This window comes from Xyrauchen texanus, chromosome 22 (genome assembly GCF_025860055.1).
Source record: "Xyrauchen texanus isolate HMW12.3.18 chromosome 22, RBS_HiC_50CHRs, whole genome shotgun sequence".
NCBI classification, from domain to species: Eukaryota; Metazoa; Chordata; class Actinopteri; order Cypriniformes; family Catostomidae; genus Xyrauchen; species Xyrauchen texanus.
Genome location: NC_068297.1, coordinates 3,288,132 through 3,301,308, shown reverse-complemented (window position 1 = coordinate 3,301,308; position 13,177 = coordinate 3,288,132). Strand labels below are relative to the sequence as shown.

At 40.9% G+C, this 13,177-nt stretch overlaps 1 protein-coding gene across 1 annotated transcript; it reads left to right on the top strand.

Moving 5' to 3' along the window:
* The first annotated feature begins 3,218 nt into the window (after positions 1 to 3,218).
* LOC127662554 (human immunodeficiency virus type I enhancer-binding protein 2 homolog) lies at positions 3,219 to 12,923 on the top strand. Its single transcript, XM_052153793.1, has 7 exons — positions 3,219 to 3,276; positions 3,557 to 7,727; positions 7,817 to 7,959; positions 8,050 to 8,225; positions 8,320 to 8,415; positions 8,681 to 9,387; positions 10,596 to 12,923. The coding sequence occupies exons 2-7, from the start codon at positions 3,837 to 3,839 to the stop codon at positions 11,025 to 11,027; spliced, it is 5,445 nt and encodes a 1,814-aa protein (XP_052009753.1). The 5' UTR covers positions 3,219 to 3,276; positions 3,557 to 3,836; the 3' UTR covers positions 11,028 to 12,923.
* The last annotated feature ends 254 nt before the right edge of the window (positions 12,924 to 13,177 follow it).

Genomic DNA, 13,177 nt, shown 5'->3' with positions numbered 1-13,177 from the left:
CTTATAGGGACTTGAAAGCAGTTGACTTGCCAAAGTCTGTCCTTGAATGCTCTCCTTTTAAGCAACACAATCAGCTCTCCTATGGACATTTTGTGCCTGCTGCTCTTTAGAGAAGATACCTCTTGTTTTAAGATGCAACACAGCTGTATTTTATCACATGCTAGGCTTTGTAATGCATCTCGTTGGCTGGTGATGCCATGGGGAGCTGATTTATGACGTAATCACATTCTTTTGAGTCTGGTAATATCTTTGGCTTTCGCTGGTTGTTGTTTTAGTGTGGATGCCTAAATGCAGATGTCAGTGCATCTAAAGGTGATGTTAGAATGTTAAGCTTTGGCACTTCCAGTATTATACACACTACTACAGATTATTGTTTTTAATATTGTTCAGAAATGATGAAATCACATTATATTGCAGTATTTTGACAGATCCTTGTGATCATTGCAACATGTCTAAATGCTGAATTCTGTAGTATCATTGACATGTTCCATCTGTCAACCCAGTTTTAAAAGTTGCATGATGTCTGGTTGGTTCACCCTTCATTGCCCTCCATTTATGTGTTCAGGACATCCCAGGATTGTGATTGACCTTGACAAAGATTCAGATTCCTCCATCATCTCACTCCTCTGCTCGCTATCTCCAGACAGACAGGTTGTTTAGATACTAACTCAAACCGTGGGAAATATTGTAGTCTTTGCCCAGGTTTTTTAGACAGGCCGAGAGCTTGATGTTTCTTTTCCGATGTCACGAACCCCGCTCCCTCGCTCCGCCCCCTCGAGCTTCCACGCTCGCTCCGCCCCCCCGAGCTTCCACGCTCGCTCCGCCCCCTCGAGCTTCCACGCTCGTTCCGCCCCCCTCGAGCTCGCACGCTCGTTTTGCCCCCTCGAGCTCGCACGCTCGTTTTACCCCCTCGAGCTCGCACGCTCGTTTTGCTCCCTCGAGCTTCCACGCTCGTTTTGCTCCCTCGAGCTCGCACGCTCGTTTTGCTCCCTCGAGCTTCCACGCTCGCTTTGCTCCCTCGAGCTTCCCTGCTCGTTTTGTTCCCTCGAGCTCGCACGCTCGTTTTGCTCCCTCGAGCTTCCACGCTCGTTTTGCTCCTACGAGCTCTCTTGCTCGTACACTATCTCCCCCCTCGGGCTCACATGCCCGCTCCCAATAGCCAGAACATTATGTACACCTGCGCCCGCTCTCAGTCACCACATTAGTTTCACCTGCACTCGTCTCATCACCTATCATTGTTTACACCTGCACTCGCCCCTATATATATCACAACCCATTCGTCTCACTCCTGTTGGTTATTGTATTTAGTTTCCCGTGTCCTTGCCCCCCGCTAGTCTCGTCTAGTTTAGAACTCCTCTTGTCTTCCTCTTAGCTTGCCAGCTCCCCTTGTTCCCCTGTCTTTTGCTCCCACTAGTCTTGTCTTTCTCATCTTGATTCCCCGGCTTTTGACCCTACGCTCCCCTCGACAACTCTCAGTTGGATTTGCCCTTTTTGTACTGTTGCACGCTTTGTCTTTAATAAAGCTGTTTGTATTCGACATTGTGACTGTCTCTTCTTGTGCGGGTCACAGAATAACCAACCTTACCGAAGACAGTCACAATGTCCCGCGCTGAGGATTCGCGCAGCTCACTAGAGCGGAGGTACACGTCACATTGGATTTGCCCTTTTTGTACTGTTGTCTTTAATAAAGCTGTTTGTATTCGACATTGTGACTGTCTCTTCTTGTGCGGGTCACATCTGATGGCTTACAGAGTTTGAATGTCCTACTAATTAGGATAAGCTCTGAGGTCTGATCTAAATAACCCTAGGTGACTTAATTAGGCACAGTCTATGGTGTATGCAGATGTGAATTATACTTGCATATTCCCCCCTCAAATTATGTCAGTGGAATTGGTCTGCAATATAATTGTTTTATGCCGTGGTCCTTATTTGGCACTACCTGTTGACTTGTATTTTGTCAGTGTAAGTTAAACTTTAAAATCATGGTATTTGGTATTTATAGATTTAATCCAAACTATCCAGTCATTTTCTTTACATTCTAGTGTACTTGACTTGCACCTGATTGGTTGGGGAGGCACATAGACATTCAACACTAACAAAATGGTTTTAAATTGGTAAGGGGACTGAACAGCAACCTTTTTTTATCATTTTATATTCTGTTGTTGGTGACATTGTTTTTCCATCTTTTTTGATGTTCATAACAGAGAGCAACAACAAGTTTCTAAAAGAAGGGAATCAGATTTAAAAAAAAAAAACATATACATTTCCAAGACACATCTAACATGAGCTCTTAGATTAAGTGATAATATATTCTTTATACAAATATTATTTAATGTATTTTGTGCTTCAAATGAAAGTTTAAAATGTTGTGATACATATTGGAGCTGGTTGGTTTGGTTCATGGCTTATAACTCTCTTTCTATCACGAAGACTTGCAGACTTGAGTGAGATTTAAGATGACATTTATTTGATGAATATAAAACAGAAAAGTAATGTCTCTCTTTGGCGTAAGCCCCGTCTGGCAGTCCGAAGAAGTTGTACTCGGAACCGTCATATCCTGCCAGAGATAGGAGGCAGGGGCGAGGAGCCTAACCCCGTGCAGGACGGGACTCAACAGGTGGTGGTGGGGTGGAGGAGGTTGCCGTGTTAGCACACTGAAACAGCAATGTGATAGATTGTGAGCAGACTTATAAAGCAATGGCTTACATGTGATTGGCTGGGAATTACCCAGCTAATGGTGCGATGATGTACAGCTGCTAGTCTTCCCGCTAGAACTACACTGCGCTTACATTTATTGGGGATTATTTTATTTTTTTATCCTTATGGAGAAAATGAATCTGAAAAATACATCCGGAACAGTGCTGACAGGGCATTTATTGATGCACTTTATTTATGTAACTGTCTTCCTTAAAAGTCATTTTACTTGCATATATCTTATTTCATTCATAAAAGTGAATTATCTCCACAATATTTTATATTTTGAATCTTTGCCTTTGAAATTAAAGCATTTTTCTTTGTAAATTGGCCATGTGATCTCCAAATGGATAATATTGTGCAAAATGATTAATGCTGTTACAAAGATAAATGGCATTATCTTTTCTTCTCTCATTATGTTTGTACAGCCATGTTCTTGTTGTGCTTGTTGTTGTGGTTAACTGTCTAATGGAGGAATTTTTGACCTTACAGTTTGAGACGACCCCACATCAATCACAGACTTCAGAATGACATGAGATGAAGTTGGCAGATTGCCTTCAGAAACACCCTGCTGAGGTCATGGTGAGTTCATAATCCATTTTTGTCTTCAAGCAGGAATGTAACCACATAATCATGATTGGCGGGGACCACATGTAATAATTAAAGAATCAAACACTGGAAACAACAACAACATATCATTCGACCACTTATCTGAATATTCAAGGATGTATATCTGAATGTGGTATATCTGAATATGATTTCTCTATCCTTTGTCTCACCAATAATTATACTCCTCAAGTCATTATTCACTTTAATCAAAACATTTTGATTTTGTTAAACTGATAACATTTTGTTTCAACAGATAATTTGGATGTGGTGCCCAGATGTAAATGTACATAGAGATGGAGACCATAATTAAACAATTTGTCTGAAACGTGGTCTTGAACACATGGGAAAGATTATTCCAATGATTTCTGAAGATCATGCTGTTGGACTGACCACTGTACAATCAGAGGGAATTGTTTAAAGGACGAAATAATTAATTAACCCTCTTTTAAGGGTCCGCAGTAAAGGAGAAGCATTTGTTAAGGCAAAATAATTGGCAATGTAGCAACTGTACCTAGAAAAGTGCCATTTTTATCATGGAGGCTACAAAAACCTCAGTAGAACCAGAGTGCTCCGAGCTGATTTTCAATATAAAAAATGACGAAAAACACTTGCCGTCTGAGATGACCCAGAGAGGCCAATCCTCTGGCTCAGAGGGGAAAAAAAGACTTGCAGAGTCACCTCAGACAGGGGCTGTAAGTCCATTTCTTGGTATGGAGCCACAGGGCTTTGCTTCAGGAAATACTCTCACCTCAAAATCTAGAGAACACGGTCACATCCACCTCAGGAGGAAGACTTTTCCTCCCCCAGACAAGCAATGTCTTCAATCAGAATCTGAGGGGCTGCAGAAAAAGGAGCAAAAATCTGTTAAGACTGGGAAGTATGTATGCCAATATTGTGGGAGAGCTTGTGCCAAACCCAGTGTACTAAAGAAGCACATCCGTTCTCATACTGGCGAACGACCCTATCCGTGTATTCCTTGTGGTTTCTCATTTAAAACCAAGAGCAACTTGTACAAACACAGAAAATCTCACACTCATGCAGTCAAAGCAGGGTTGATGTCGTATTTAGGACAAGACAGCAAGCATATGGGTATGGAGGAGGAGCTGACAGTTGCAAAGGGTGATATGCATTCTGATGTGGAGCAGAGCACGGACACGGATGAAGAGGTTGTGGAGGACTTGGCCTTGGATGCAACAAGGCATATAAAAGACACAGAGGCTGTCATACAAGACAAGTGGGAAAAATTGGCAAAGAAAGAAGCTGTGATGCTCTCCGTTCAGAGTTCAAAAACTGCCTCATCGGGAAAAGTATCTTTAAGGGAGTTCCGGGAACTGATGGCACCTGTCGCAATTGCTCAGGTGGACCAAATGGTTGAGTTCTCTACCATCAAGCAAAGACTGGCACTTAGACTTTCAGACAAGAAAAGTCAAGACTCCGATCAGTCTCTTTCTCTTCCCAGCTCTTACAGTAAAGGGAGCACTGATTCTGGCTATTTCTCACGTTCGGAGAGTGCCGAGCATCAGTTCAACCAGTCAAGTGCAAGTGCAAAGTCGTATCAAGAAATTATGTTTGGAAAATGTTACAGACCAACCACCAGGCCAAAGCAATCAATCACTGTACAGACCTGCATGACAGACATAAATGAGGCAACATCAAGTTTTATGATTAAACCGAACAAAGGCATGATGCCTGGTGACACAGAATCGTCTGTACATAGTAGCAAAAAAGACCTAGACCGATCAATAAAAATTGATTCAGAGTCTTTCCAAGAGGAAGATTATCAAGATTGTCAAATCCCTGCAAGCACTGATCTTCTTGAAATGGCATCAGAGAGTAGCGTGTTCTTGCGCAGTAACTCACTTCCAACCTCATCTAATTCAAATCTGGATCCACCACAAGGCTTAAGAAGCAGTAATTCGTTTGATGAGAGAATGACAGGTGCTGATGTCACCTACCGGGGACCTGTGGGAATGCGAAGACTAATGCGGCAAGCTGCCTTTGAGCACTCTGCTAATGAAGGTCATGCAGAATCAGACTACTATGCTCATCTAGCTTGTAGCTTAAAATCAGATTTGAAAATTCACACCATTGATGATTCTACAATGGGTATGGAAAACTATCTAGAAACTGAGTCATGTCCGATTTCCCAAAGCCATATGTCAGAAACTTCAAGGAAACGTAGAAAAGACAAGCATGTCATGGAGGAGGAAGATTTTCAAATCCAAGACAAGCCCTCAGACATGTCTGAGACAAAGGAAACTGTCTTTAATACTGCCTTCTGTGACACTGAAAGAAGAACTGGCAGCAATGTTATCTCTGTAATTCAGCACACAAATTCATTCAACTGGCTAAGCTCCTCAACTGACATTAGGTCAAATCCATTGAACGCAGTTGACCTTTACAATTTGACAGAAAAGGAACATAGCATAGAGGGTAACAGAAATGATCCCAATCATGGCTCAGAAGGAATAGAATGGCAATGGGGAAGCAGCGGTCTACTGCACCAGAAACTTCACTTGGCTAAACAACCAACATCTCATCTCAGTATCCAAGTCCCAGAGATTAGAGTAACTGTGGAGCCTGACAGACCAGAAAAAATTGCGGATGTAGGGGTCAGGCAAAGGGAAAAGCATACTGAAGAGTTTCAGTGGCCACAGAGGAGTGAGACACTGTCACAGTTTCCAATAGAAAAACTGCCTCCCAAAAAGAAACGTTTGCGTTTAGCAGAGATGGAGTGTTCTTCTGGAGAATCTAGTTTTGAATCTGCTTGCACGAGTCTCTCCAGAAGCCCAAGTCAAGATAGCAATTTGTCTCACAGCTCAAGCTTTTCCCAGTCACTTGACAGAGAGGAGAACCTTAACATTGCATCCCAAACCAACCCAGATGAGTTTAATAGGCCATTGGAGTTCTTATCGGTACCAGGTAGTTCACAGAGTCGTCACAAAGAGATGAGACGTTCTGCATCAGAGCAGGCACCTTATAACGTACACGTAGAGGTTCCAGAATTTCGAAGCAAGTCTTTTGACTATGGTAGTCTGTCTCCTACATTTAGGCAGGAAGAGGTTAAAGAGCGTAGAAGGTGCTTCTTAGTTAGGCAGGCATCGTTAAGTGGTGAACCAGAGGTTGTGACACAAAGTGCCACAATTCTAGATGAAACCAGCAGGAGACCAACCTCACCAAACAAACCGTTTTCACTTGAGGGATCCGTTGAGAAAATGAGATATTCTTTGATTTCTGGCAGTCCTTTTCAACAACACAAACAAGTAGGCCAAGTGCAAACCTCATCTCATAAGCAATACACTCAACCCAATGTGTTTGACCCAGATAGCATAATGCTTCTGATTAAGAAGGAACCAGAAGATTCTAAGACAGCTGAATCTTACATTAGCTTACGAAACTTCCAGGAAGATAGTTTGCAGAGCGTAGGCAGTGTTTTGTCTACAATAGCAGTTCTTTCACAAGCTCAGGATGCATTAGCCTATCAAAACATGTCTAGTTTTCTAGTTCCTGTCAGAATTCAAATGCAAGTGCCATCCTACGGACACATAACATACACTAGTATATCTCATATCCTCGATTCTCAACCACAGAACTCTATCTCATGCATAGAACACAAAAAATCCTCCAGTCAAAGTCTTGCTGATCTCATGCCACAAACTAGCATATTATATGAATCATCTGAAAAATTAGGGCACCCAAGGCGACTTTTGCGCAGCCCACAAGCATCACCAGCAAAGCTTAATACAGGCATACCTTTGTCATTAACCTCCAAAACCATCTCAACTACAGAGGCCCCCAGTGGTGGGGCAAACAAGCGCATGCTCTCTCCTGCAAGTAGCATTGAACTCTTCACTGAGGCAAAGCAGCAAAAACGAGTCAAAGATGAGAACATTTATGGCCAAATTGTCAAAGAGCTCAGTGCTGTGGAGTTAGGAAATCTCGAAGTTGACAAAGAATGTCCCAAGATAAGTTTAAAATTAGAAAATACAGAAGTCCCGCATAAGCATTCGCAGGAGGTAGATATGGAGTCCAACCTGGAGTTACAATCTTCTGCTAGTATTCCTCAAGATACTGCTATGATGGAGCGCAAACCAACGGCAGAACACCTGATGATCAGTTATCGTTCTTCTATAGGTGCTTTGCTGTTGTCTCAGTTTTCAGGTCTTCACACCACTACTTGTGTGAGCTGGTGCTATCTCAACTTCACTAAGCCAAATAGCACAAAAACAGCTGCACATTTCTCGGAGTATGCCTCATGGATTGTGAGATGCCATAACCCCAACCCACCCAATCTTAGCACTGGGATGATTCTTGCTCTTCTCCGATCCAAACAGAGGACACAAAATGCTATTTATTCAGTCGCTACTACGTATCAACCTGGACTACTTGTAACCTCTACCCCCTGGAGACCAAAGCAAGAACAAGTATGTTACTGATTTACAACTTGATGCAATGCTTTATATACCATTGAGTTGCTTTCGTAGTTATTTAGCCATCTGTTGTGATGTTTCAGGTAACTCTGGAATGCAGAGAGGAAGATACAAAACATGACGTGAGATTAAGAGAAGTTAGCCAGAGAGGCAAATCTTTACGAGAGGACATTGCTCCCTCAGTAGGACAACCCGAACCAGCCCGTGTGAAGATTTTTGAAGGAGGGTAAGAACGTTTAGTCATATAAAAAATAATGCAAGTGACCGTTAATGATTGCATCCGTATAAAAGTGTTTTTTCTTTTTATCTCTGACAGGTATAAGTCGAATGAGGACTATGTGTACGTGAGGGGCCGTGGTCGGGGAAAATATATTTGCGAAGAATGTGGTATTCGTTGCAAGAAGCCAAGCATGCTCAAGAAACACATACGAACTCACACAGATGTGAGACCCTACATCTGCAAGTGCTGCAACTTTGCCTTTAAAACTAAAGGTTTGTTTTACCACATTTAAATGTTATCAAGAAAGATCATTGAGAAAATCTGTTGAGCTAAGATTGAATAATAACATGTCTAAATAACATTTAGGTAATCTCACCAAGCATATGAAGTCAAAAGCTCACCTGAAAAAATGCCTTGAACTTGGAGTTTCGCCCACAGCCATGGATAATACAGAGGATGCAGGTAAGAACTTGACTTAATCTGCAATGCTTGGCATTAGCATCGCTACAATTACTGAAGCTATTAGTTTAACTACTTTTCTGTTTATTTAACATTTTTCAGTAACTAGAAATCAGTAACTAGCTACTTCCTCTAAAGGATAACTTTAGCCTAGCTTAGCTATATTTTTGTAAAGTAGTTTGTTGCCTAGCTAACCTGACTCCTAAACAAGCTATAAAAATGTGACATAACAAGCTAATTTAGTTTTCTGCTCTTACTGGTTGTGTAGATGACATCCAGAAGTCCTTAGATAGCAGGCCAATGGAAACAACCATTAAACATCAGTTCTCAGATGTGGAGGACTCTGATGAAGATGGAGATGAACCAGATGATGAGGAAGACGATGAATGCGATGGTGATTCTACACCAAAAACACTGTCCAGAAGCACAAGTCCTCAGCCATATGCAGTCAGCAAGCCATGTCTGTCTAGCTGTCTCATGAAGCACTTGGACACAAGCCGCAATCCACCTAAGGAACAACTTGAAATTTTCTCTTCGAGGATTGAGGATGATCTGACCTTGGAGCAATCGAGCAAATCTTTTGAACTCTGCCCACCTCAGCTGCTGTCGCCTTGCTGGGACTCACCTCGTCAGAGGTACATATGCCCAAGAGGAGACCTGTCACCACAACGCCATCTGTTGTCAACCTGTGATTCGTCTCCTTTGAGGGCCATTTCTCCAAGGAGAGATCTGTGTTTCAGAGGGGATTTCTCACCTGTTTTCCAGCTTTCACTTGTAAGGCCAATGCCAACAGGGGCTGACCCATCTGGTCAGAGAGCGCAGTCTCCATTAGGTCGTCAAAAAGTAGTGCTTAGGGCTGTGTCCCCACAGAAGGGGTCCTACCAGCACAGGGCCAACATGGAACAGGGAAGGAGTACAAGATTTCAAAGCTCTCCCCCAAGACCAGTCATTGGAGTGCACTCAGAAAAGAAAATGGTATGCTTTCATAGTAGCTTTTTGCTTTTAAATATGTAAATCCTATCTATCTATCTATTTATCTATCTATCTATCTATCTATCTATCTGTCTGTCTGTCGGTCGGTCGGTCGGTCGGTCGGTCGGTCGGTCGGTCGGGTCTGTCTGTCTGTCTGTCTGTCTGTCACTAAGTCCATCCATTCTATCTATCTATCTATCTGTCTGTCTGTCTGTCTGTCTGTCTGTCTGTCTGTCTGTCTGTTGTCGGTCGGTCGGTCCGTCCGTCTATCTGTCACTAAGTCCATCCATTCTATCTATCTATCTATCTATCTATCTATCTATCTATCTATCTGTCTGTCTGTCTGTCTGTCTGTCTGTCTGTCTGTCTGTCTGTCTGTCACTAAGTCCATCCATTCTATCTATTTATCTGTCTGTCTGTCCGTCCGTCCGTCCATCTATCTATCTGTCACTAAGTCCATCCATTCTATCTATCTATCTATCTATCTATCTATCTATCTATCTATCTATCTATCTATCTATCTATCTATCTATCTGTCTGTCTGTCTGTCTGTCTGTCTGTCTGTCTGTCTGTCTGTGTGTCTGTCTGTCCGTCCGTCCGTCCGTCCGTCCGTCTATCTATCTGTCACTAAGTCCATCCATTCTATCTATCTATCTATCTATCTATCTATCTATCTATCTATCTATCTGTCTGTCTGTCTGTCTGTCTGTCTGTCTGTCTGTCACTAAGTCCATCCATTCTATCTATCTGTCTGTCTGTCTGTCTGTCTGTCTGTCTGTCCGTTCGTCCGTCCATCTATCTGTCACTAAGTCCATCCATTCTATCTATCTATCTATCTATCTGTCTGTCTGTCTGTCTGTCTGTCTGTCTGTCTGTCACTAAGTCCATCCATTCTATCTATCTATCTGTCTGTCTGTCTGTCTGTCTGTCCGTTCATCCGTCCATCTATCTGTCACTAAGTCCATCCATTCTATCTATCTATCTATCTGTCTGTCTGTCCGTCTGTCCGTCCGTCCGTCCGTCCGTCCGTCCGTCCGTCCGTCCGTTCGTCCTCTGCCTGACATTCTATCTTTCTATCTACCTTGCTAGCTTGCTGTCTTGACAAAATGTCCTATAGTTAAAATTTGTTGTGCATGTTTTTTCATGCTGACTTGTGTTGAATAGGCCATTACTTAGTTAACGTAATATTCTACGCATTCCTTATTTTTCAGGATCGAGAAGGTACTCTGAATCTGTACGTTCCTGCTGGCCAATGCAGCCGTAAAGGCCTGTCCACTTCCCTACAGCCTGACATCCTCAGCCATTTGCCTTTGCACTCTCAAGGACAGGTGCCAACACCTGTTCCAATGATCCCTATTGGGGGCTTAAGGATGCCCTCTACATCGACATCTGGTGTTGCTCAGGAGAGAGATTCACACCCATCACTTCCACAGGAGAACATATCAGAGATGGCTAGTTCCAGCCGGACCTCAGCCCCTGTGCCAGATCTTGGAATGTCCTACGGTGGAGAGACAGCAACCTCCAACCCTGGACTTTCTAGCAAATATGATAAAAAGGAGGAGAGTGTCTCCATCTGTGCAAAAGCTATTGCGTCTCTCAGAATAACAACTGAAGATGCCACTGATAAGCCTCCTAAAAGTTGATTTTTAGCATTGTACAAACACATTCAAAAGATGAATTCAAGTAAAGGCCAGAATCACACAACGCAAATACGCAAACACGAAGGCTTGGCCAGCACATTGCAAGAGTGTGGTTCTGTTGAACATATCCTGCATCTTGGTAACAAACCTCTGTACTCAAGGGGGCGATAGAGTTACCTTCAAATGTCTGTGCCATTAAATCAGATGTGTTATTCTTCAGGTACTTACTATAAACATATCGACTTATTTACTCTGAAAATGCAATGCATACTTGAATTCAGGAACGCAACAATGCAAGAAATTGAGCTTGTGTAGCTTGAAGCATTCACGTATTTGCGTAGACTATGTTTCAGGAGCCTGACCAAGAGTTTTTGGAGATTTGGTAACAAATAATACACAGAATATGCATGGCATCTCGCACTTATGTTTATTTCAGTGCACATGCCATGTTCCCTATACCAGCCATGCCAGTCTCAATTATACATGCAGTTTATAAAGTAAACATGAAGCCGATATTTACAATACATGCAAAAAAAATATCAGATCAAATATTTAATTAAACCATGTAAATTGCCGATCTGAAACTGCGTTTCCAAGAACAATGTAAACATTTTCTTTAGGAAGTTATATGCATCATCATCATCATCATCATTGACTTCTGCTTGTGCCTTTAAGATGTTTGCAAATCCCTCAATGAGAGAAAGTCATTAGATGTACCCTGTTTATGCACTTAAATGTAGTGTTGGTTATTAAGTTGAACTAATATGAGGTTTTGTGGTTGCTTTTGAGATTGCACTTATTTAAATACATTTAAATAAGTTTGCATATTGCATTAAGCTGTGCTGTTATTGCCTTTTATGCTATTGTATATTTTTGCTGGCACCTTTATAACTTAACTGCATTATATGCATTGAAGATAATGAACTGAAACGTGTGGATGATAAATTATTTTAAAGAAACTTTAGGTTAAACCTTCTTCACCGTATAGTATTTTTGTAATACCTCGTTTCCTTCGTTAATCGTTAGATTTTTTGGCACTTAAGCAACAAAATGTCATTACAAGGCATTTTAATATAGATATGCATATAACATCATATTATTATCTATCTATGAATCACATATTCAAATTACTATTTGAAGCACTTTCTTGCTAGCTGATAGACTGAATGCAGTGTCATCAATATTGGAGCTATTTTTAATCATTTTAGGTGATGATTTTAGATTGATTAATCATATGACACAACATTCCAGTCACTGTTAAGTCAATTATATGTTCACATTCATGCACACCTATGTACGTGTTTATACAGACAGGTATACGTGTGTGTATGTACACAAAACACACACAAAATTGCTCTAATGTACTGTAATCACTTTTTAAGAGTGTTTTTAAAAAAATGGTACATATATGGAGGGACATTTGCTTTTTCAGGTTTTTTCTTGCAATCTAGGGGTCTTGAAGTTGTCTGACTGTTTGAATGTATGCCGTTTTAGCATAAGTCATTTTAAATGTCTTTAAAGAAGGTATAAGTGCTCTCTGATATTAAACGTACTGTTATCATAAGTAGCAAATGGTATAGAAACGTCCCATTTCAGTTTGTGGGATTTACACTGTATTAATAGTTATTAAAAACACTGAGATGGTGAAGTTAAACAGTTTATTCTGAAAGAATGTTCATGTCATGTTTACATTATTACATATGAAAGATTTTGAGTTATGTAGGCATTTTAGAGACTACAACATTGTGTTATTTGTCTTAAAGACAGATACATGGTCATCATATAGATATTCATGATATTTCTATTTTGCCCATAAAGGCAGCTGATTTCTTCTTATTGTTTATTGTTTATTTTTGTTGTTGTTTGTTTTACTGATTAAAGATGTCCTTTAAAAAAAAAAAAAAACATTAAAACGATATTGTACAAATTTGTTGACAATGTTTTTACCTCAAAATTACATATTATTAATAATAAATCAATGCATAAGACAAATACGGCCAACTGTATAATTTAATTGATTCATTAAGACATAGTATGTCATTTAATCAAATTAAATGTCATTACTAATCTAATCTAATTTTGTGATTTACTTCTTTAACTTTGCATTAATTTCTAATTTATTTAATTAGACTTATAAATAGTCCAAAACATAA